Source organism: Pezoporus flaviventris, unplaced genomic scaffold (assembly GCF_033815535.1).
Source record: "Pezoporus flaviventris isolate CSIRO_AGI_PZ_B2104156 unplaced genomic scaffold, CSIRO_AGI_Pfla_v1 ptg000066l, whole genome shotgun sequence".
Taxonomy (NCBI): domain Eukaryota; kingdom Metazoa; phylum Chordata; class Aves; order Psittaciformes; family Psittacidae; genus Pezoporus; species Pezoporus flaviventris.
This window is the reverse complement of record NW_026892614.1, coordinates 11,772,437-11,797,196: the sequence shown is the minus strand read 5'-3', so window position 1 is coordinate 11,797,196 and position 24,760 is coordinate 11,772,437. Positions and strand designations below refer to the sequence as shown.

The 24,760-nt window shown below is 41.3% G+C and overlaps 1 protein-coding gene across 5 annotated transcripts in view; it reads left to right on the top strand.

The window, feature by feature from the left end:
• SLC35F3 (solute carrier family 35 member F3) overlaps positions 1-24,760 on the top strand; it is a 169,822-nt gene that overhangs the window by 87,291 nt on the left and 57,771 nt on the right. For 2 of the 5 annotated variants that reach the window (XM_061471254.1, XM_061471256.1), the window contains exon 1: positions 23,312-23,825. The exons of 2 other annotated variants lie outside the window; for them this stretch is intronic. In XM_061471254.1, coding sequence (XP_061327238.1) covers positions 23,750-23,825 — 76 coding nt within the window. In that variant the 5' untranslated portion in view covers positions 23,312-23,749. Of the gene's footprint in view, positions 1-23,311; positions 23,826-24,024; positions 24,239-24,760 lie in introns of those variants that run through there. One more of the 5 variants, XM_061471257.1, reaches the window with a different exon arrangement.

Genomic DNA, 24,760 nt, shown 5'->3' with positions numbered 1-24,760 from the left:
AGAAGCACCCACTGCTGCTGTCCCTTATCCTGGCTAGAGCAGCTGGCCTGTCCTTGGCACTGGATGAGCCCGCCATGTCTCAACGTGCTGGCAAGCTCTCAGCACCCTGTCCAGAGATAAAACAGCCTTCTGCTCCACCTGTGTAATGACACGATTTTCAGCTTCTGTGTTTTAAAGATTTGGGTGCCCACGCTGTTCCCCTGGGCAGCTGATTTTTCCCTCACATCACCTTGCATTTCACCATAGCTAGGCAGGGCTGCTGTAGTTTGCTTTTCCTCTTCTCATAAAGGAGGCCAAATGGTGATAAGCTCCTTTGTGCCTGCCTTGTCATCAAAGCCTGCTAGATACTTACTTACCCCTCAAATTATAGTTTAAGTGTTTTGTTTGTCCTTAAGTTTTGGGCGAGGCCTTGGGTGATATGGTTTAGTGTGAGGTGTCCCTGGCCATGGCAGGGGGGTTGGAACTTGATGATCTTAAGGTCCTTTCCAGCCCTAACTATTCTATGATTCTATGATTCTAAGTTGTTAAGTTTCAAGCTGAAGCCTTTTCTCAGGTGGCGCTGCAAATGTTATTTCAAATGCACACTAATGCGTTAGAGGCACTTCCAGTGGGGTGAGATTGCCTGCCAGAGGAAAAAAATGTTATTTACAATAAAGACACTTATGGCATATGTGCCTTCATAATGTCATATCTGCATGGCTGTCAGTGAAAGCCGAGGTGGGCAGCAAAGATTTCTTCCTACCTTCAACTCTCCCACTGTTTGGCAGAGGGGAGCAGACAGCCTAGCTGTCAGAAATACTAAACTGATCACCCTTTGTATTGCACAGAAGCAAGGGAATGAGGCTTTCAGCTGGCATGTGCATTTGTTATCCATATTTTAGCTGCTTGAACACATACAGAAAAAAGCCATGGTAACAGCAATTAGTTACGGATGAAATGTCCTGGAGAGTATTTCCTGAAAACAGTCTCAAGGTATTTTCCTTGAACTGTCTGAATAACTTCAGTCCCTCTTCTCTGGGGTGCTTTTGTGCGATCATGTTCTGCAGTGTGGTTTTGCTACCATGCATTATGTATTACTGATTTAATTCCTACCACAAAAAGGTGCCAAGCAATTTCCAAAGATGCACAGGTACTCACATGAACTTAGACAGGAAAACTGAGGTGACAAACCAAATCTAAGCAATCTAATCACCAGTAGATTTACAAATCAGCTGTGGTATGGTAAATTTTGTCCAGGCATGCATGGGATTCTGAGAATTGAAAGTGCATGAAGGTTTTTCCAGTCACTAACTCAAATTCATTTGCTATGGAAAATTAGACTGGAACTAGGATGTATCTACACTAACGTTGAGAGGGTGTTTCATTTAGTGAATCACTGTAAAGGACAAAAACCTGGAAGTCATATATGCTGAAGTAAAATGGTATAGTAGTGAGCCATATGGAAGCAGTTGTGTTATGAACAACTAATAGGATCCAAGTGGCTTTTTTTGCCTCTTCCTCTAGTAAACACTTATAGAGAACCCAGCTTCAAATTATACACTTGCTTTGTGTTAGCAATAAACAACCATTTGTTAAGAATGATCTGTTTTGATAACTCTGTTCTTTGACATTTCAGAGTTTCTTTCTTTGAAATTATTCTCTTGTGCTACCCAAACTGCAGTTAACTCTTCTCTTGTCACTTATAGAACAGCTGGAAGCTCATCTCCTCAAATTCATCCATGTTGCTCCACATCCAGATTATCTAATAATCTCAGTTTTAAAGTCTGCTACCCCAGGGTGCTTTCCAGCATGTTCAGCAGTGCCTCTTATGGCTCAGGTATAAGGAAATGTGGCTTTTCAGCCCTTTGTATTCTGGGAAGGATTGGAGGAAGAGAGGGTCAAGTTGCAAAATCATTGTCTTGAAATTAAGGGACGGAATTGGGGTAGAAGAATGGGACAGGAACGAATGGAATCATGCTTGTCATAGGCTGAGGCAGAAAGGGGTCACCCAGCAGACATGTAGCACAGACTTGCCATGGCACAATCCAGAGGAATGCTAAGGCAGAGCTCCATTTCCACTGCATGTGGATCACAAAGGAAGGATGAAAGCCAAAGAGCAGGCAAAAGAAAGGACACAGGGAACCATAATGCATAAGTCTATCAGTGTGCCAAGGTTACATGTTATGGACAGCCATACGGGTGCTTCATTGTCTTTCTCTTGACTCAGTCTAAATGCCAGAGGGTAAAGTCTGCTAGGCTGAGTACAGCTGAAGGCAGCAGTTGATGGTAGAAGACGGTTCAGGATTTTACAGCCTGCAGTATTAAGTACTTGCCTAGTAGTATTATAGAGAAATTACAGAGTTGCATTGGAGAACTTTTTGAAACTTTTCCCATACTTGTAAGGTAACTGAAGATGGCAAGGTCACCCAAGAACGCTGTGTTTTCATGCTGAACATCATACTGCCACCATGGTGACTTCTAACAATGCTTTGCACTTTTATGAAGACTCACCTGATTCACAGTTTCATGAAACAGTTAAGAAATAAGGGGATTTATATTTATTTCTGGTTGAAGGGTGAAATCATGAACAGAACAACATTTGCTTCCTCTGTTTAAATTTCACTTGCTTTGTTTGAAAATGAAGCTCAAGGCAGAAGGCTCTGAAGCTTACCTTTGGTTGGTTATTTTAAGCATTTTGTGGGCTGCAGCAGAGTAGGAGGGTATCGCTGGCAAATAAGCTTTGTTTTTTTGACAGGGAGTCTTGTGATATTTCAGTAACTTTGGATCCTTAAGCAGCAGAAAGACTGATACATGTAGCAGCATTTCTCATGTGTGAGCTTCTTCATCTGGAAAAGAAACTCCTTCCTCTTTTAGTAAGGCAATTTTTGCATCATCCTTGTAGGATGAGAGAGAGAGAGAGATCTGCTGGTTTGGATCCTGTACATACTAACATCATACACCATGTCCAAGAGACATATCATTGATTTTGTTGTAGGATTTGTTGGCAATCTTTAAGAGTTCATATCAATGTCAGTAAATAGTTTAAGGACATTTTAAAATAATAGGATTGACACTGCTGAGCAAAACTTTAACTTAGGATAGCTGATTTTTAGGGTTTCCATGAATCTGAACATGACAAATGAATCAGTTTATCAGTGAAAGTGTCCCCTTCCCCCTCCTCTCCAAAATACAGAAAGCTTAAGAGGCAGCCAGCTTCTGTTAGGCTGTCCATACATCTTTCCCACAAGGTCTGCAGAGGTTTCAGCTCAAATCACATATGAGAGAGAGCTATAAAGTCACTGGGGGTCTTAATGCAGGGAAGATTTTAACTCAATTACCTGTAATACAATTACCCATACTAAAGATTTCTTTAAAGTGGAATTTACCTGGAAAGGATTGTTGATGATGTGCAAGGCAGAAGGCAGTCTCAAATGGCTGTCCTTAAAGCTCTGCAGGCTCTGTAGAGCCGAGACAAAAAAAAACTTCAGATTGGCATTTTCACCTGAAATGAATGAGGAATAGGGCAGGAATGTGTATTTTAATAATCACTTTGTTATGACTCAATAACAGTGGATACGGAAAGTTAGAGACGCCCTTGAATTCTGGACTCTTCAATCTACCATGGCCAGGAGATGTGAAACAAAATGAAGAGCACTTATTAAAGATAGAGGGTTTCAGATATTTGCACCCAAGTGCCACTGAAATCAAAAGCCAGGTGCACTCATTCATAAAAGCAAACTTGGTTTATGAAAACTATGAGTCAAAATGCATTTTTAGCCAGTCATTAGGCAGTTTTGGGGGTTTATTCCTGTCCCATGCATTTGTTTCACTTTACTTGTTTTTCCTACCTTATAAAAGCTGTCAAACTTATGAATGGTGCTGCTATTTTTTTTTTATTTTCTTTTTCTTCATGTTTCTTCTAAAAACACCTAATTTAAAAAAAAAAAAAGAAAAAAGAAGGTGGATGACTAGTCCTTAGTGTAAGGAGTGGAATTCAGACCATTTTCTCACATAGTTTTCTTAGTGTTATCAGTTATATAGGTCACTCAAGCTTTGATTATTCATACCTGGAAGAGAAAGCTTCCCAGAACCATACTACAGGTTTGCACCTACTGTAACTCTTAAGAAAACTCTTTATTCGCAAGATCTTCAGGAGAAGCTCCTGCTGATTTCCAAGAGACAACTAAAAGCAAAATGCGGGGAGGAGAAAGGGAGATGTGTTATTTCTGTCTGAGGTGTTCACTGGGTGTAACCCTTTCTCTGGATGTTCACTGGATCAAATCCTTTCCCCCATGACTAAAGCATTTCATCTTCACTTCAGTGCAGACACAAATTTCACCTAGTTCTTTCCACTGATGCTGATTAGCTTTGGGTCATACTCACTGCATGAAAAGATTGTCTTGGGAAACAGTAGGAAGGTAATTTTAACTTCTAACAGCTCTTCAGAACAACTAAAACTCAAATCCCACTTTACAGTATTTGAATATGATCCTTTGATCTGTTTTTAATGCTGTCAGCAGCTGATGTATTTTTACCCTTTGCTGCCATGTAGCCTACTTGCAAACTAATTGATGTACCCTGTAACAGCTTGACATAACAAAACTCTGCTTCTGTCTAGTCTTGTAAAGAGACATTACGCATTTGTCTTCCAGCCTTACAAGTTTCTCCCTTTTTCTAGGTTTCTGGAATATTCTTTATGTGCCTTCGTAAGGCAGTAAATAATATATGGGAGGGCTAATTTCTGCTTAATGCTTGGTAATAAGCACCTCAAGTGCCTATGGGTCCCTTCATAGATACCTGGCTGCAGGCAGGGGTATTCTGCACACTGCTCTTGCTTTGGATTCCTGACTACCCAAGAAGTAAGAAAAATGAGGGGCACTAGGTTGTGCCAAATCTGTTTCAAGTATTAGCCTAAAACACAAACAAGTTTATTCTAGTGAAAGGTGGTGCTCTGGATAATGGAAAACAAAACCAAAAATAGAAGCAGCAAACAGCATTCTGCAGTGTCAGAGTACCCAATCTACATGGCAGCCAGGGCTCTGAGCGTAGACTTGGCAGTGATCACCAAAATATCCTTTTGGCAGCAACCCCATGCCCAAGGAGTAGGTCTCCAGAATCACCTAGCAGAACAGGCAACTTAGTTTGCCACTCTGATTTGCTTTGGGAGTTCTCCAACAGCTTGAATCTACTCTGTTCCTCTTTTTTAGGATGGATTTTCCTCTTCTGATCCGTCATCTCAATCCTGCCACCCACCAGCAGGTGAATATTGTGCTTATGAGTGAGGCACCCTTCCTTTCACCCCACTGTTTCTTAATTAGCTCATTCCTTCAAGTTTGAATGGTTACTGCATTTTGTGAAATAATAACTGCTAGTTACTGATGGCAACTACATTTCCAGGACTGGATCATATTTATAAATCATGTATCTGAAATATTCACTATGCATATGCTAACAAACTCTCAGCTTTCTTTTTCTTTTGGGTTATTCAAAGACAGCACAGACAATACACAGTAATACAGATGATGTTTTCACCAGTACTCTTTCCATGTCCATCCTCCCCCCACTTTCTGTCAGGGATTCGCTTCCATCACAGCATCATAGCCTTTTCTGTGCCGAGTGTCTGCTTCTGCGGCTCCACGCTAACAAGAGCCGTGCTTGACCACAGTAAATGCCAAATACACCTAGCAATACTGCAAGCAGAGTGTCCTGTCTCAGCTCTAAAAGGGAACCAAATCAGAACAATTTCAACATGATTGTAACAACCAGCCAAAATGGCTGAGTGAGGAGGAAAAGCACTATCCTGCTTTGTGTGAAAGTCTAATGCATTTGGTGACTTAGAGTCCAATTCTAGTGCTTTGACAAAGATGTTTTATAAAAGATAAAGCAGCATTTTCTATTGACTTTATGGTAAGGATCAAACCAAATAGAAGTATTTGAGATAAGCCATATCTTAAGTGCAAAACAAGTCACTATACAGTACATCATCGGTTCTAATAACTCTTCTTGTATTTGTTCATTGTCATGCACTGGTGGTATATGAATACAAGGACATCATGAAGAAGCAAATAAAACTACATGCTGTATCACTAGAATCACTTGAATAAATTTTTCAGGACTTTTCCTGTTGCCTTCTAGTTGTGCAAAATGACAGTGAGTTTTCTATAAATAATGTGCCTGTGAAAATATTTTTTTACATTTTAAAATATCATATGTACAGGTTATAAATACAACATTCTGGATACCTACATGTTTTTCATATAGCTCCCATATCATTATTTTATCCAAAAGTCACGTGTCAGGTAGCTGTTCACTGATGAGACAGCGATTTTTTAATCCCTTGCTTTGGTTCTTTCAACCTCCACTGAAAATCTTCTGCACTTTCCAGCACTCCATCTCACTGCTGAGAAAACAGTGACTTTATCAAATGCCTCCTGCTCTGGGACATTTTCTCTTCTGCTACAATTCCATGGACTTCGATCAGAATAGGCGAACTGAGCATTTGGTGAATTACCCAAAGTGGCCTAAGCCAGGAGTGATATTTCCACAGCTATCAGCAATCATCTTTCTGTTGGATGCTGTGGAATTTGGATCTCACCCTTAAAATCATACTGCAGATACCTTACTTCTCAGGGTTAACAGACACAGTTCACACAGGAGGCTTGTGCAGATATGCTCAGGAAAGTCAGGACATCTCCTCATGCAAATAACAAACTCTGCTTCCAAAGTGGAGAACGGAGTCTTTCTGATCCGCTGAAATTCTTTGAATGCATCCACAGAAACAGCAGAGGGAGAAGTACTCACTCACAAATTCTGCCTATAATTATCATCAAATGCTGTAGGAGCATTTGAGGTGTTCACTCAGGATGGCTGAGTAATGCATGTGCTTACAGTTCTCCCAGGTGCCTGAGTGCACAGATCTCTTCCCCTCGCCCACCAAATGCCTGCAAGAGGCTTGTTACCTGTGCTGCGTACTTGGCCTGGGAGCTGGGATACACCCGTGCTCTGTCACAAACGGGTTTTCTAAAGACAGTGTAAGGTGCCCATGCACATGTTTTGTAATGTATTTCCACATAATTTTCCACATACAACAGTTCATCACAGCTTCCATCATCTGCTGTTGTTTGGAAGTCCAAGCCATGTCTTAGTTTGCAGGCATCCAGAGTACTGTAGTGTTGCTTTATTTGAACCTTTTGCTCCTGAGAAACTAATGTATCTGTCTCACAAGATTTAAAGGTCGGGCAGGCATAAACTGAATGAAAACAAGTGTTGTCTAGCAAAGCAATAGGGTACATTCTTGATCATAAAGCTGAATACATAGTTACAAATAAGAATGTTAAAAATGAAGGCATGAGATAAAGCCAAAGTTACATGTGAAACATTCTCACTGTCTTCTAAACTTTTTCTGAGACATCTCTTGGCTGTTATAGCCGAGGGCTAATCAACAGATCCAGGGTGCTGCACTGTAGAATAGAATAAATTGTAGGCTCTCTACACACAGTCTCTGTGTTGGAGTTTCTCTAATACTTAACAGTTGTCAGGATAACAATGCGGACAAATTATATGTCAAAGCAATTCTAGGACCTCCACTTTCTTATTAATCAATTTAGGGAAATGTATTTGCAGCCTGGGCTGTCTGCAAATGTGCTTGAGATGTTATAATGGATATAACAGTGTTTATATGTGCTTGTAACAGTGTTCAAGCCTGTCTAGGTTGGACTGTGTGAAGCCTTTCTTCATAGGAGGGATGACTTTTTACAACAGCTGTATCTCCCTGCTAATTACCTTGCTATCTCTTTCTGTCCCAGACAGAATGATTTGTTATGTGAACATTTTGTCCTTCTTGTAGGAAAATCTAATTTATATATTATGAATGGCAATACCTGCATAGCATTTTGGTCCCACAAATAAGCTTACAAGAAAGACATGCAGACAGCTCTCTAGATCCCGTAACATTAAAACCACTGAAATAGACTTAGTATGTTTCTTCTTTTCTTTCTCTGTCTTTTGTCAGAGTTATTGGCAGGACTGATCACATTAATCCAAGGTATTAAAGAAACACTCTTCTTAAAAGTCTGTCTGGGTTCCATACTGAAGTAGCATAATTCCCTCTCCACAATTTATTACATCAGATTTAGCAATTGTAGACAAGTTCTGGCCAACCTTTCATGAATCAGCTTCATCAAGAATAGGAGAAACATGAGGTGGGGAAAAGACCAGAGTCATAGAGAAGTCCCAGAACAAAGAGATGATAGAAAGACAGAGATGTTTCCTATAGAGGAGTGTTAAATATTAGAGAACAAGATGACTGCAGGCAAAACAAAAAAATGGTTTAGGGACCATGTATCCTGTTTGAATTTTCTCATAAAATAAGAAAAAAGGGACTTGCTCATGATTACTTACCCACTAAAACAGGCAGCAGCTGTAAAACTGAGAGAAGTATTTCTCACCTGGGGTAAAGCTAACCTGTGTGACTCCTGCAATGAAAAATATGCTGAGACCATAAGTTCAGTAGGACTCAGGAGAGAATGGGACTTTTAAGGTGGAATTACTCTGTACTCCCAACAGTATCAACTAAAAGTATAGGAAACGTGCTCTAGGGTTAAATCAAATAGACAACATGGAGGGAGGGAAGCTTATCAGTATCAAGTAAAGCACTGATGCACATTCTTAGCTTTAAATATCTACTTAAACCCACTCAGCAAATCACTTTGTAAGAAGACACAGAGCTCTGAAGGTGTGCTCCAGTTGGTTGAAGTTGAAGCTTCATTATTTGCTGCTCTGATTATGTGCCTGGGCACTTTTCCATAGTATGAGGCCTGGAACTGGAACATGCTGAGAAGAGATGTCAGGCATACTATCCATGAAATTATAAACCTGCAGTACAGCAGGCAAACCTATAACACATGTATATCAAAATACGTAACATTCGAAGCAGTCCTCCCATTGCTATCGCCCTAGCTTCAGTTGATGAAACGTCTAGTTTGCAAATATGTATGGCTATCGTCAGGAGCCAGGGCACATTACTGGCATGGGAGAAAAAAGTGGATGACTTACAGTATGCTAATTTATGTGGTTATAATATAAACAGTTTTGTGCAATGCTCTTTATTCTTGTGAATCTGAGGCTTAGTTCAAGCCATTCTTGGGATCCATGGCAAGTCCCTAAGGCTCCTTCACATTAAAATATATGCTGAGGAGGGAAAGTCTGAAAAAAAAATTAAAATACAGTAAAATAGGCCCTCAGTTGAGATTAATAATAAACCATTCTGACACAGTCCTATATCTTATGTATTATCCACAGTTTTTTTGCCTTTCACATCCAGGTCCATTTGGATTCCTCCTTCTTATTCAGCTTCTCTTTTACTTAGGCTTTAGATTCTCATAATCTTCCTTAGTGCTGAATAGCAAAAAAAATTCATGCAAGCCTGGAGGATCTTCTCTGTTTGCTTTCATCCATCTGTATTATCTGCAGCAGAAGTAGTAGTGATTCTAATTATGGAATTTCTGCAGTCATTAACATTTTATAAGTTATCTGTTTCTTCTTTGAGATGGTCCTATTCCAGCAGCAGATAGCCTCACATTCTCTCTGTTACTGGCAAATTGTTAAGTATTTGGCATCCTGTACTCAGTGGAGTTGCAAAGAACCTCCCTTCCCCCATGTGGTACATTCATGAGTACAACTTTTCTGTTAATCTCTTTTAAATGTCATCTGCTAGTGCCTGTGTACAGTATATAAGCATACAGGAGAGTATCAGAATGTTAGTATCTAAGGGACAAGCAGTCATGATTGCTGTTTGCTCTTCAGTTCCTTTCACCCCAAAGTTTTCCAAATATTAAAACTGAAAAACAAACCCCAAACCTCTCAGCACTGATCAGGCAGTCATTGGCAGTCATTCTGGGTAGCAATTTCGTCAAACCAGATGCATTGTTCTTATTATGGTCTGGAAATAAAAATGAAAACTTAATTTCTCCAGGTGAAACACATTAAAAACACAGGAGATTAAAACACTTCCCTAAACCTCAATGTGAATGGAGCAAAAAGAATGACAGACAGGAAAGGCAGAACCTAAGGATCCTGGTTGTTGCCGGTATATAATGACATCCCATTTGCAAGGTCTTTGGTGGCTTTAAATGACTTCCCCTGAAGCAGAGAAAACAACTTTGAAACTATGAACTATCTGGAAGTGAGACTAGGCTGGCTGAACTTGAACAGCTCTGCACACTGAAATGCAGTCATTTTGCTGGTAATGCAATAGGATATGGTGCCTTTTCAGATAAGGACTCCTTTTCTGTCAAATCTTGCCAAAAAAAAAAAAAAAAAAAGTAGGTGGGATAAAAATCACTGTGAAATAAAATAGAAAGCATTTTTTTTCACTTCGCATGCAGTGACCCAGGAGGGGAATGATAGGTGGAAATGAAATATCCAGACCACAGGAAAAGGCCTTTTCAATGGCTGCAGTGCCTGAATACTAATTTTGGTGCTATGTAATGATTGGAGCTTGTGATGAACAGATGACACTACTGTTTAAAGATTATCCCTGTGTAGCAATAAAATATGAGAAAGTTATGTTTGACAAGATATAGAGGAAATAAAGATGTAGTGAGAGAAGAATGTATAGCTTGGCTGAATGCTAACATACTTACAATGATCAAATAGAATGTCATTATCCAGGTGTTGTCTTCATGGAACAATAATATCTGTTGGAGAAGTTGTATGATCTTTTACAAGATAACAAAGGCTGATTTTTAAACAATAGGACTTAAACCAATCGTGCTCTTTAGGGATTTAGACAGCAGTCAGACGTTAACTGGCAGTTAAATTGGGTGAAGCTTAATGTAGGTGGTATAGATTGCCTGAAGTGCAAGGAGCTTATTTTCTTACCATTGTGTATATTACACACTGCCAGAGGAAGGAGAGCAGGGTCACAACTCTTTGAAAGGTACAGCATTAACTTAGATGAAGCAGTCAGTATTATTATTATTCCTGGCTTATGTGCACTGAAACATAAAAATTTAGGGCCACATTTCATTTAAATGTATTCCTCTAAAAGTTACAGTTGTAGTTTAGGAGATTTCTCCATAGTGCTTCTGCAGATAATGGAAAGAGATTGGCCTAAGGGATCCACATCTGGATCCCACCCAGACAGCAAAAACATTCTTATTTTTTAAAGTAAGTTTCAAGTAAATCTTTACACTCCTACAATAATCAAATGGATGCAGGCTATCTGTTAATATCTGTTTGGATGCTCTTTTGGACTGAGCCGTGTTGCATATCCCTCAGGAAAGCCAACTTGTACTCCCAACTAGTATTTCATGTCCTCCCTTTCTGTAACCTTAATTGCACTAATAAGTTCTGTATGCTTCTGCCTGTCTTCTGCCTGTCTTCTGCCTTTGGATTATTCACTTCAGCTGATGCCTGATTTGCTTTGTCAGACACAAAAGTATCTCCCACAGATATGCCTTCCATGACCTTATTTTACACAGTGATTACATGAATAGCTCTTAAATGCTGGAATGACAAAAACTATTCTGAGTTTCTTGCTAACAAAACCAAGCATCTTTCCTCCTGTTTGACTGGCAAGAACTTATCTCAAGCCTAGTCATGCAGTGGTCTTAACTCCATGTAGATTTAAAGCTGTGTTTTGATTCTTCTGTCTGTCTATCTCACATAAGCCTTCTGGGCATGATTCTGTTTCTCTATTCACATACTCCCTTGTTCATCCAACCAACCTGGAAAAGAGCACAAGATAAGCTTTTTGATGGGGGAAAAAAAACCCAACAATAAAATGCTTGTCAATTCCCATATACAATCTTGCACCTGGGGAGTATGCATGTGTTTTCAATTAGGGTTTCTGAAGTTCCTTTAAATGCCCTAGCTATGCCCTATATGCTGATTAAAGGCTTCAGCAAATAGGGCCTGAGAGGTTTTACGACCTTTCAGTCTTGTATAAATGCATTTGCTTACTCATTTTCCCTTCTTCATGTGTGTGGTTGTTGTTGTTGATTTAATCCTCTCTAGAAAGTCAGTCTTGGAGAAATGCCATTAGTAGGGGAAAGACTGAGCAAACAGCAAGTATTATGTTTACTTCTGAGGAAGTGCTGGCTTATTCCTAGAGGTGTCTGAAAGAGTCAGAGAGTCTGGACTCAGCCTAAAGCTCTAATTTTTAGGTCTCCATGAGCAATAATCAGTTTGGTTTACATTTTGCACTGGAAATGCTAATATCCAAGGCAGGTTTAAATTGACAGTGAAGAGTTATTTCTATTCAGTGAGTAACTATGTGAAATGGCTATCAGTTATTTGCAAGGTGTTTTATACATAGTTAATCAGTAAAGAATTGCTTGGCAGTTGTGCTCTTTATTTCCATTAGGTGGTATGGGACCTAGATTTATGTTTTGAAGCTTTGAGGAACTGTGTGTTGCATTGCTGAACGCTGTGGGCTGTTCTATGAAAGAAAAGCAGTTGAAGAAATACACACTGCTACCTGAATTATTACACATTTCTGAATAACAAGGCCGCGGCCACATTTGTCTCCTGCCTGTAAATGAAACAATGAATGTTTTCTCCGGCAATAAAAGGTACTTGTAATTTTAATTACTTAGAGCAAAATTCAAGTGGTTTATTAATATCAACAGAACCCTAGGACAGAATTATAGTCATGTTTTATATACGCTTGGGGTAACACTGGTGGAAATAATATGCAGGGTACAAATCTGCTTTCCCACTGCTTCACAGTTCAATGGAAATTTAACCTGAGACCTAGACCTGCATCTGCTGGGTGTGGGAGAGGAAAGGTGAGCACAGACAGGCACCCCAGGAACTTTCATTGTTTCATATCTAGGGGGAATAATTCTGTTATCAGTGCAGAGACTGGAGCCTGCTTAATGGAGGTTCAGTACAGTCAAGAGGGAGATGGATAGGCTATCTCTTGCATTCAGGTCTCTTCTCCTGCCATCACCCAGGCATCTGTCCTGTTGCCAGCAGGAAGATCAGAGTATGCCTCATCCCACTGTGACATCAGAAGCTGATGTTACCCTAGGATTACACTAAGACCACAGGGTACCAGCCAGGGACACCTCAGATAAAGTCCGTCTTCTCCCCACTACTCCTGTTTTGTACCCATGTGCCATCCTGTGAACTCTCCTGTGGCCATACCTGGCAGGTTTGCTTTGCATGACAGGAGTGATACAGATCAGCAGGATTCTCCAAAGAATTTGGCCTGTGGCTATGGTGAAAGGATTAAACTCAAGAACAAGTTGGAAGTCTCTTTGCAGAAGGATACATGCTAACCCAAAACAATGTATTACAAGGAGCTTCCTTGTAGTAGAAATCTGTGCTTTTAGTGGCCTACTTTTTATTCTATCTGAAAGGAACAGGATCTGCTGAATTCCCACGCTCTATCTGAAGCACACATGGACTCTCCTTACAATAGACAGGTGCTTCAGTTTTTCTGAATTAGCTCAATATTATCTTATTTCTGTTTCCAAGTGTGTTTTGTATTTGGGTTTTGATGCTTGCCTGAACTACTGTGCCATCTGTCTTTGGCTTATCCTGTCTAGTAGTCCTCTCTTTCTCACCTTCAGTATTTCTGCCTAATGCTTTTCCTTCTTTCAGCTTCCTTATGGAATTCTACTCTATAAAATAATATTTTTGCCTACTTTTTAAATTTAGCTTCCTCTTTAGTTGTTTATTTATTACCATTTTATCATCAATGAGAGTTCCAGCACTGAGTACATTGAGTGCAGTGGCAACGTTCCCATTAGTTCAAAAGAAAATCAACTGAGTCATGGGAATGTAAAACCATGTGCATAATCTTATTACAGATATCCCTGGTACTGTTAATTAATGATCCAGATTCATTCCCCAAAAGCATTAACCAAATCCAGTCTAGAAGTTGAGGGATTAATGATAAGCAGCAGCGTGTCTTTATAAAGAGCTGTCTTTTTATTGTGTAAAATACAGGGCTTATAGCATGGAATGACACATCTTCAGTGCTCACAGCCATTGTCATGTAAGCACAAAACTTGAAATTTCTACTCCAGCATATTAAAAATCGTCATGCCTATTTTAACAAAATCTATACACATTCAGCAAGTACCGATAACCCATTAAACCTGCTTTCTTCTCATACTGCAAGAGAAAACCAGACAAGATCCAACAATGGACATTCATGTCCCAAGGGAGATTGTAAAAATCTCTGCTTTTTGTAATAATATGTAAATTTCAAACTCCTGAAAGTTGGCAGGAATCAAGCTGACAAAGGATAAAAATTGTGTTTCATACAGAGCCTGCACAAATAGAGCACGTATCTCATGCCTAGCAGGGAGGGAAGAAGGTATCTGTAGTAAATTTGTGTGCTATAGCATAGGTCTTGATAAAAAGAGGGAGAAGCTTGAGACTGACTAAAAGAAACCATCCATTTCTCCTTTCCTGACCTCCTTCACAGACCCTCAGGCTGTGATTCCCCTGTATCTGCTGAAATCAAGGGCTCTGTTGGACTGTCTCCAACTGAGATTAAACTGATTATTTAAACTGATTTAACTGGTCAGTATGTATGAAATTTTTTAGAGCTAAGCTGATATGCACTGAATTTACAATCTGAAGAATAAAAAAAACTCCACAAGGTTTTTGTTTATTTTAGACTAAATAAATCCATCAAATACAGAACATAACATTGCAGTCTTGCCTTGTTTATTCAAAGTATTTTTGTTAGAAAAACTTCCAGTTTTCCTCAGACCTCATAACTGGTTTTTGAGGGCTACTACAAACTTAACATTATAGGATAAGTAAAAGGCCGAATTCATTGCAAGTTATTTTGGGTGCTGCTGGGCATTCAACCGACATGGCTGCATTGAAATCTGTGGAATTATTCTGGGTTTACACACTGTTGGGAATCTCCTGACTATATCTGTGGTCCTTCATATAAAGTAGCTCCTTTCTAAAGGGACAGAGCAGACCTCCTAACTTTCCAGTCACAAACTCAAGCTTGTTTCCAGTCTTTAACCCCACTCTCTAATCAAAACTTACTAGGCCTTGAAGCAGCCCAAAGGACTTAATCTTTCTCTGTGGTGTTTCCCACGAATATGAGGTGATGTACATTTGCTGTAGGTATTCATCTGACATTTTGCTGTCCATCAATGCGTTTGTGAGGTTAAAATCGTTCACTTTGTAAAGATATATCAGAGTTTAGATCAATTTATAAACACCTAGAATATTAAGAGAGATATTTCTTGGTCTACAAAAAGCTGTTTCACTGTAATTTCAGAAACCCAGAGTTAGCATATCAACCAAAGATTTTGGTTATTCTTGCACTAGTGACAAATGGCAGTAACAATACATTCACTCTCTGCACTAGTAATAAAGCCATCCTCTTTATTAAGAAAGATTATAAAAAGTAAGCCCGTTAGATATACTCCAAGTGTTTAATAACAGTAGTGCTTGGCCATTCTCAGGGCTTTTCAGCATAGGATGTCAAAAGCGCATTGATGGAGTAGCTAAGTTATGTCCCAGGGTACTCATGAGTGTGACAAATGCTTAACTCGCACCCTGCGTCATTGTAATGGCAGAGCCTAAAATGGAGTGGAAGGATTGCAGTGCAACTGCTCATAGGTACTTTTAGATCTTATAATAGTCATTCCCACCTCAGTATTCTCTTCCTTTTCCCAGTATCTGAATGCAGATATTCTAGGAAACAGGCTTATATTGCTGTGTCATATTATAATAAAATAGCCAGGGCTCAACTGCGTTAGTACCTCCCCTAATAGCGGTTGAAAGAGGCAAGAGAAAAAGCCTCCAAAAAAAGAGTGAAGCAGCCACAGGGCTCAAGAAGCAGCAACTGGCCTCTCCAGGAGCAGGAGACTGAAGTGATAGGATAGCAGGATTGGGAGGATACAATTACAATGCACTTGGTGCTAAAAGGTTCATCCCGTATAATGCTTTTTAAATAAAATCTACCTTGAAGGAGTAGATTTTATTTAAAAGGCATTAAAGGATTCAGCTTGCCAAACTGAATGGTCTCTCTGAGGGCAATCAGCCCAGCTACCTACTGTAGATGTTCTGTGAGAGGAAAATTAACCTGTTGCCTCCAGGGATCTGACTTACTGCTTCCCAAGAATTAACCAAGAAGCCTGCTCTGCTGGACCTTGCTTGGAGCTCCTGCAAGGGAGCAGGGAAGACTTGCAAAATTTGGTGAGAGCCTGTGCCTAGGACGTTATTTTTCACTCTCATCTTGAATTCTTCTGGACATAGCACCGGTAGCATGCACAGGCAGAAACTTCAAATCACAGAGCAAAGGGTAAGATTTTGAAGCTGTAAATTGTGAGGTCTAAGACACCTCCAAAAACCCCAGTACTAGCTATAAGGGTTGTTGTGGACATGAACAATAAAAAACAGAACCCACAGTTGAATGGGTTTCTATTTTGTTTATCTGGGTAACTTTGTAAGTGGATGTGGCATTCAGTTCATGCTGCAAGCTTTTTAGTATTAGCACTGAAAGAAATTTGACAAAGGAAAGACATGACAAAGGAAAGGAAAAGAAAATAAAGAAAAAAGGAACAGAAGAAATGCTGACATAAAAAGTAAGAAGAAAGACAAAGTGCAGAGTATACATGGGAGAACAGGAAAAATATAATTATTTAAAATGTTTAAAATCACTCTTCCTGGTAAAAGGGCAACACAGGAATCAGTCTGAACCTGCTTGATGGCTCTTATGCATCTTTGGACAGGCAGCAATTTTCTTCCTGGCAAATATCTAGCAAGTTGCTTATGTAGGCTGGAGCCCTGTCCATTCCACAGGCCACTGAGAGTGCTTGCAATCCTACCTGATTCAAGGAGCTGACAGTAAAACTTAGATTTGACAGATGTTGTGAATTTCATCCCAGAGCACAGAGTCCATAAAACAGGTGACTTGAAATACAGAATATATTTGCTCAGACATGTCTTTACTGTTATTTTCAGAAAGATCTTTGGATGTCCCTTTTTCATCTCTTTTTTTTCTTTTGCTCTTTTTCTGCCTGATACTACTTGGTAGGGCAGTGCAGAGGTCTGCAAGTATTCAGGTGAGAAAGAGGAAAAAAATATGATTCTGTCTTCAGTTCTCATGGTCTCTGCTTGTGTGTTTGAGGCCAGGAGTATATGCTTATTTGCTCAGTCAATTCTGAAAGAACCTGTTTTTTGAGTACAAAAGCTTGCCTCACAGATTCAACTTACTTCTTTCTGATCCAGCTTCTGAACAATAGATTTTTTTTAATCCTGTTTTTAGGTTTTATATTTTTTAATTTTGTTTTCATATGTCCCAACTTCAGATTTTTTCCACCTATTCTTTTACAATGCTAGAATTGTAAAATGCTGCCAAACATGGTCTCCTGGCCTTTGCATCTTTACTAGAGGAGTCAGGTCCTCCCAAGCTGCTACAGCAGTAGAGGTTTCACACAGCTTACACACTGTTTCTGATGGTGGAAAACACGTACAACTACATTTAAATGCACCTCATGTCTGGTGCTTTACAAACAACTGGCCAGGAGTAGGCTGGTGGTGAAGAATGTAGAGGTTATGCCCAGTTAATTTTTATTTACTTCATTTATCCTAGATAATTAAAAGGTTAAGAAATAGTTGTTACTGAATTATTGATATTGATGGCATAATAATGTATTTCATATGATTTGGGGTCATTAAGGTGTTGTAGTTAGACGGCGTGTTATATGCAAATATGCGAGGAAAAGCAATTGCCTGCTAAGTCCAAAAGGGTCATTACAAAAACTGCCAGGTTGTCAGGATATGAGGCACTAGTTTCTCATCTTCAGCCACAACTGCACAGGGAACTGATAGCTTTTTGGAAATTGACATTTGAAACGGCTAAAAAGTGACGAGACAGAAGGAAGGTTCGTAGAGTTGTCAGGAGCAGCTAGCAAAGGGCAGCTTCTGCCAGACAAAACTGTTGAGCCTTCTGAAGTTCCCAGGGAAAGTAAACTGCAGGAAGACAGTTTCCCCTGTGTTCCCACAACTAATATCAAGAAATGCTATATATTGAGGTAGTCTGATGACAGGCGGCCCCACTGAACAATCACAGTCACCACATCATGGGTTGTTCCTAAGCCACCTGGTCAAAAAGTGGGCAGTTCCCTTAAACTGCACCAGTAGAGAGGTAAAGGTATAGGCAAAGGTCCACTGAAGGGCTACATGGGTATCTTTTAATTATGACAAGAGACATGCAAATTTGTGTTGTATTTGTGGGCCATTCACCTTTAAACATCTTTTCTCAATCTGCTGTTGGTTGTAGGAGACCCAGTGGCCTTCAGAAAGTGAATAATCTCTGTCATATTTCTCCTACATGTCCATTTTTGGGGAAGTATTGCCTTGGGCTAATACCAGTGCTCATTTCCCCTGTGTTGCTGAAGACAATGAAGACTAAGACTGTGTGGCTTTGGGATGCCCTTAATCGCCAGCACTGTCAGACAGGTTTGAAGCAGCTTGGCAAACATCTGATTCCCTTGTAAATGTAAGGCTTCATACACAAAACCTCACAATTCCATTCCTGCCCATGGGCACTGAATTATTTTTCTTTAAAATTCAAAGGAACAGAAAAACTGACAAAAAGTTTCCTTTCAAAAGCATGGTTAAGCCATGAATGTTTCCTGTCAAAATCCTAAAGCACAAGCCTGAAAATTAAATTCATGTTGTCCCGTGTTGAAATTTTGAGACTTAAGCTAGCTTTATTCTTTATATTTTGTGGAATTCAGCAGTATTATTTGAAATGCAGCTGTTCTGTATGCACAAAACCATGAGAGCTTCTCAGAAAATATTGGAAACAGTTAATATTTTATTAGATTTGGAAATAAAATTGATCAGTGCTGTCTCTCCAGTAACACTTACTGCAGTTATAGACAGAAGGTTAAAAAAAAAGCATGAAGATGGAATTCTCACCAGGATTTTGCATCCGTGTATAGGAACTGTTGGATATATGGTCACATATACAACCTGCAGCTTTTACGGACACCTCAGATTTGACTGTTATCTGTAGCACTGCGTATATGATCAAAATTGAAGATAAGACATTCAGATACAGCAGTCTCTGCTTGGTGCAGTCTGGCAAACACCTCTAGCCAGACAGGTTTTAATCCTCTTTCCCTCACTGCTTTGTTCTGTGAATTCAAGACATGATACTGAAAGAATCTGAACTGTTTTGGCATAGGAAGATTTAGAAAGACATCATCATCGTTACAGCTCAGCTAATATTGGAGAGAAAGACTGTATGTAAATTTAACAAAATGTGAATTTCTTCTGAGTGGAGGTTGTGAATGTAGGAGGTGTGCAAACAGAACAGTGGTGGATGGTCACCAGACAGCGCATCTAAATACAGATTTCAGAATGATTGCAAGACAGCAAACATCACTTCCAAAATAGCTATTATTTGTGTTGGAAATGTGCTTTGGACATCTATGTTTGGTGGTTTTTTTTTTCACTTGGGAAATAAAAGATTAAAATATTATTAGATGGTAGCCAGACAAAACTAATAACAGCATTCAAGTAGAACAAGCCCCTCATAAACAGGCTAATAATTATTTGTGGAGGATATTCACCAAATTACTTAAACTAAAGGAAAGGATGATCTGTTTCTGACAGATTGTGGGCAGTGTGGTTTCATGCACGTATTTGACTCCTGACAGATGAATTCATTCTGGCGTGAGATGAAATCTATTAGGAAATTGGCTACACAAGTAAAAGTCCACATTCCATTTCCTTTAGGGTTGCTAAGCACAACAATTACTGCCCTCAGTGGTGAGGCAAGCACTTAAATTAATAAATGTCCTATTAATAAGTACACTATACACAAAAATGTCTGAACTGGAAAAATACCAACTGTGCACATTACCAACAGGGCACGTAGCTATTAGGAAAAAAGTCAAAGGTTGTAGCACACCTAACGGTGAGAATTTAGTTTTTTCTTGAATCTACTTTTTCTATGTCAATAAGAAATCTTTCAGAAAAGCGGTGATGATGCATGAGCTTAAAAGCAGTATTTCTCCAGATGTTTGCACACTTGTATGTGGGTTTATGTGACTATAATTTCTTAAACTAAAATGAAGAAGCGTAACTGACTGTAACAAAACCAGTTCCATCAAATTACAGATTCTACAAATTCTTCAAACCAGGCAAATTCTAACTATCTCATCCTGGGTTTTTAATCTGACCTTGCCTTTTTCATGTGAAGCATCGTTGTTCTTGACTGGAAATTAAAGTCTGCTTTCTCCAGTTTTGAAGCCTCAAGAGTTTCCTATCTACATTAGTAAACTGTCTGCAGCTCAAACATCCACAGTCTTCTCCCCTGTTGCCACTCGAATATGGGAGAGGTGTTGTAAATTAAAAAGAAAAGCTATAAATTTGACTTGAAATTTTACCCTGAGTGCATCCTCAGGGTTACCTGTGTTTTACATTGCTTATACTGTAAGCCGCTTATTGCAAATTCAACTAAACATAATCCAACAGCAAATGTGTTAAGGCTTAGGGAGATGGGGAGGCTGTAGCATGATGCAAGTTACAGAAAGTAACAAGCCTTCTGCCAAATGTAGCTCTCACTGCAGAGTCCTTGGAACACAGTCCTCAGACACCCTGGTCTTCATTAAACAAACACAACTTTTTGTTGTTGTGATACATGGTTGATATTTTTATGCACAGTGTAAGACAGGGGCCTAGTGTGGATCTCTGGTGTGAGTGTGTGTGCCTGTAAGGGCAGCAAGAGAAATCAGAGACTGACAGAGTTAAAATTTCTGGGATGAGGGTCGAGCAGAGCCGTATCAGACAGGGTTAGCCCCAGGCAGCTATCTTTCACACACACACTGGGCAAAAGACTTCCAAAAGCCTGCAAGGAGCTGGATGTCCTATCCCTAATTTGAAACCAGTCTTAGTTGGATACTAATTGTTCTTGGCCCCTTGAAAGCCTCTTTGGGTTGACTACCTTGGACACTGAAGAGGCTTGATTGATGTGGTTGTGCAGGGCATCATCATCATCATCATCATAGGAGAAAGGAGGACAGGAGGTTTGAAGGCTTAGATGCCTCCTCGTTCTCTTGTAGCACCACTGGCAGAGGTGCACCAGTCTCTGCTAAGCAGTGCCCTCGGACACCACCTGATCTAGACAAGCAGAGGTCCAGCCGACTGCTGGAGATACTGCCATACAAGTCTTTGACATTTGGAGTTCTAGGCTTTAGTGAAACATTGCAGGCCTGGAACATGTTAACAGCTGCACAAATCCTGCAATATTAAACATATGCAGAGTTAAAAGAACATGCTATTAAGAAAAAAAAAGTCTTGTTTTCAGTGTAATTCTCTAGGTGAGCAACACCATCCTCCAAGTAAAATAACGTTGTTACTATGCATACATAACGCACTTATTTTCCTTTAAAATATGAGAGCATAAACCTTGCAGAAAGGAAGAGTTTAAGTACCCAGCAACAAAGACTTTTTGATAAATATCCTTTAGATTTTTATGAATGTCCCATTGATTACAAGATACAGCCAGTAGGGAAAGCTGATAGTCTTGCCTTGCACAGCCATGTACCTGTAGGAAACGTTGGTGGAATTTTAATGTAAAATGCTGATTTAGTAGTTTCCTGCTTACGTAGCAGAGGCTCCAATGATCCTGGAAGGCAAGCTCAGAGCAGAAGGTGGTCAGGGTTATCCATATTCTGATGTTACTGGTCATCTGAATCTGAGGGAGTCACTTAAAATCTGTGCTTGTATTTTACTCACCAGTGAGCCTGACATTTCTTTGCAGAGGCAGTGCAAAATGAATCAAAATTTTATCACATGCTTTGAAATCCTCAGATAAAAGGCACTGCAACATTGCAAAATATTTCATGGACAGGACCATCCAAGGTGAGATCTGCCTCCTTTTTATGAAACTTCTTTCAAAGACCAGAAACTACTCCAAGGTGAAATAGCGCAATGAAACAAGATGAACCCACGGTTTCCTACATGCTTATGATCTGTAACATCACAGGAAGCTGAATGAATCAGATACTTCTACTCAGAAGGCCTGGAAATGAAAGCCAGGGTTTTTTCATTTGACCAAGCCAAGCTTTTGTGGTCTTTGCACTGAGCACATGAATATACTCTCTAGAAGGATCACTTTGAGAGGAGCCTAATGATTTTTATTGTAAAGCTCATCCCAAAGGCTGACACAGAAGAGGCATAGAAAATGCAAACCACCCCTGAGCTTCGTCAGAGCACTGATCACGAGGTGAGACCTGTGCAGACTAACAGTTCACACTTGACCCCCCCAGGAAAGCTCACCTCTCAAATACAAAGAGCTGTCCTGCTGGCACAAGTAAGGTGGTATTTTCCCACGTTTTGCTAAATGGTCTGTTGGGGCTGCTTTTCGGTAGCTAGTACTTGTAAAATTAACACGTACTTTGGAATGTTTGTGGAGTATCGATGGCTGCCCAGTCTTGTTTGCAAAGGCCACTCTTTTAATTTAACCGAGTCTTAAGAAATGTTGAGTATTTGTTTCTTTGTCTGCTGATGCATCTTGTATTGGAACCTGGTAAATGCACTAAGTATTTTCATATCCATGGAAGAAATCACAAAGATTAAAGTGCACTGAGCTCACCATGCTCAGCAGCTTTGCTTGTACTGGTACAGTCTTTCTTACATGTTTCATATTCATTTTGATGTGTTCTCTCTTGGATCCACTTGCGTTAAGTCTTGTTAATTAACAGCAGTTAGACTTCTGCATATTGACAGAAGGGTAAAGCTGCCACGCATTTTTGGTGTGTCATGACTGGGGGTCTGGAAATTATTGCTGGAAAAAAAGCACTATAAAAAGTTGTGACATACGAGTGGCATCCAATTGTGAAATGCTGCATTTTTTTTACTTGTATGTAGCTATGGAGGTACTTTGTTTCATGCCTCAAAAAGAAGTTGGTAATCTGTGTTAAGAAAGCTATAGAGTATGCTACTGCAAGTATTGGGGTATTACGGATAAATCAATGGTGTATCCTCATCTTGACTGCTGTGTCTAATTTTGGCCTCCCTCTTAGAAAGGACACAGCAGGAACAGAAAAGCTGTAGAAAGGATGGGAGAAATTATTAACAGCACGCATGAAAATCGACTCAGAATAGTGACTAGATTTTAAGGAAAACAGAGGAGGGATAACACGGGCAAATAAGATACTGGTTTGGAAAGTGTCAACTACCCTTCCCCGTAAGACAGTAAGAAGGGTACTAGGCAGATCGCGAAAAGCCAGCAGAAATCACCGGGGCCGTGAGCCCGGCTAGCTCCGGGAATCCCTGGCGCACCGGCGGCGGCAGGAGCCGCGGCGGCAGGAGCCGTGGCAGCATCCGCATTACGCGCCAGGCTCGCTGCCTGCTCTGCCTGAGCGGCGGTGCTCGGGAAGCTCAGCCCCGGAGCCAGGCACACCGCGAACTGACGCTCCGAGGCTGGACCGCGGGGCAGGAGCCGACCGGAGCGGGGCGGGGGGAACTTCCGCAAGGCGACCCTCACCGCGGCGTCCGGGCGCCATCTCCGCCTCGACCCGGGGTAGTGAGGGGGGGCGGCCCCGGGAGCCCTGGGGGCGGTCGTGGGGGGGCTGTGCCGGTGACGTCGGGTTTGCAGCAGCCCCGAGCGGCAGCGGGCGGGCGAGCCCGCCGCCCGGTGCTGCGGCAGACGGCGGCGGAGCCGGGAGTCGTACCGGGGGAGCTCCGCCGAGGAGGGCTCCGGCGGCGCCAGGATGTAGGCGCGGGGCGGCGGGGAGCTGCCGCCGGTGACGGGCTCGCCATGAAGAAGCACTCGGCCAGGGTGGCCCCCCTCAGCGCTTGCAACAGCCCCGTCCTCACCCTCACCAAAGTGGAAGGTAAACGACGGCGCTGGGAGCGAGACGGGGAGACCGGGTACCGCGATGGGGGATGATGCTCCGGGGAGACCGCGTACCGCAACGGGGTGATGCCCAGCTGCGGGGGAGCTGCGCGACCCTAGGGTCCCCGCTGCCCACACAAGGGTCGCGCAGCTCCCCCGCAGCAGGGCATCATCGGCATCCATCCGTGTCCCCCGCCGCTCTCTGCTCCGTTTCTTTCCTCCCCCACGCTCCAGAGTCCGAGCTCCTCTCCTGGAGCTCTCCTCGGGGCCCTGGAGCACCGCCCGAGCCCCTGGACAAGTACGTGCCAGGCGGGACCCTTCGGGGAAGGAGGGAGGAAGCTGAACAGATTTACCCTCCCCCATGGGAACACAGTCCCGTGTCCCAGCCATCTCTCCTCATCTCTAATCCAGGTGCGTTGAGCTGGGGAATGAAATCAAAAGAGTCATAGAACCAAAGAGGTTAGAAAAGACTTTTAAGATCATCAAGGCCAACCTTTAGCCCAGGACTGCCAAGTCTGCCACTAAACTATATCATGGAGGAACATTAGGAGCCCAGCAGTAGTGAGGGGTTGGCAGACCTTCAGGAATCATTGGAAACTTTCAGAGATCATGGCTGGGTACTTTGAAAAGGGCAGTGATGTGCTCAGGAGGGTTTTCCAGAGAGTTCTGAAGCTCTGGGTGTAGCTGGTGGTGAGGTCTGGGGTGAGGAGCTGCTATCTTGGGTAGAAACCTATAGGCCATGGCCTAAAAGAGGCAGAACGGGTGAGGTGGAGGGGATGATGTGGAGGCAGTAGGGTGCAGGTCAGGAAGAGGAGCCCTTTTGAGGAGTAGATACAGACATCAGTTCCTGAAGGAAGGAAAAAGAGGAAGCCACTGGATTGAGGGATCCACGGGGGAATGTGGTAGTTGGTTGAGAGAATGGGATTGATGAGA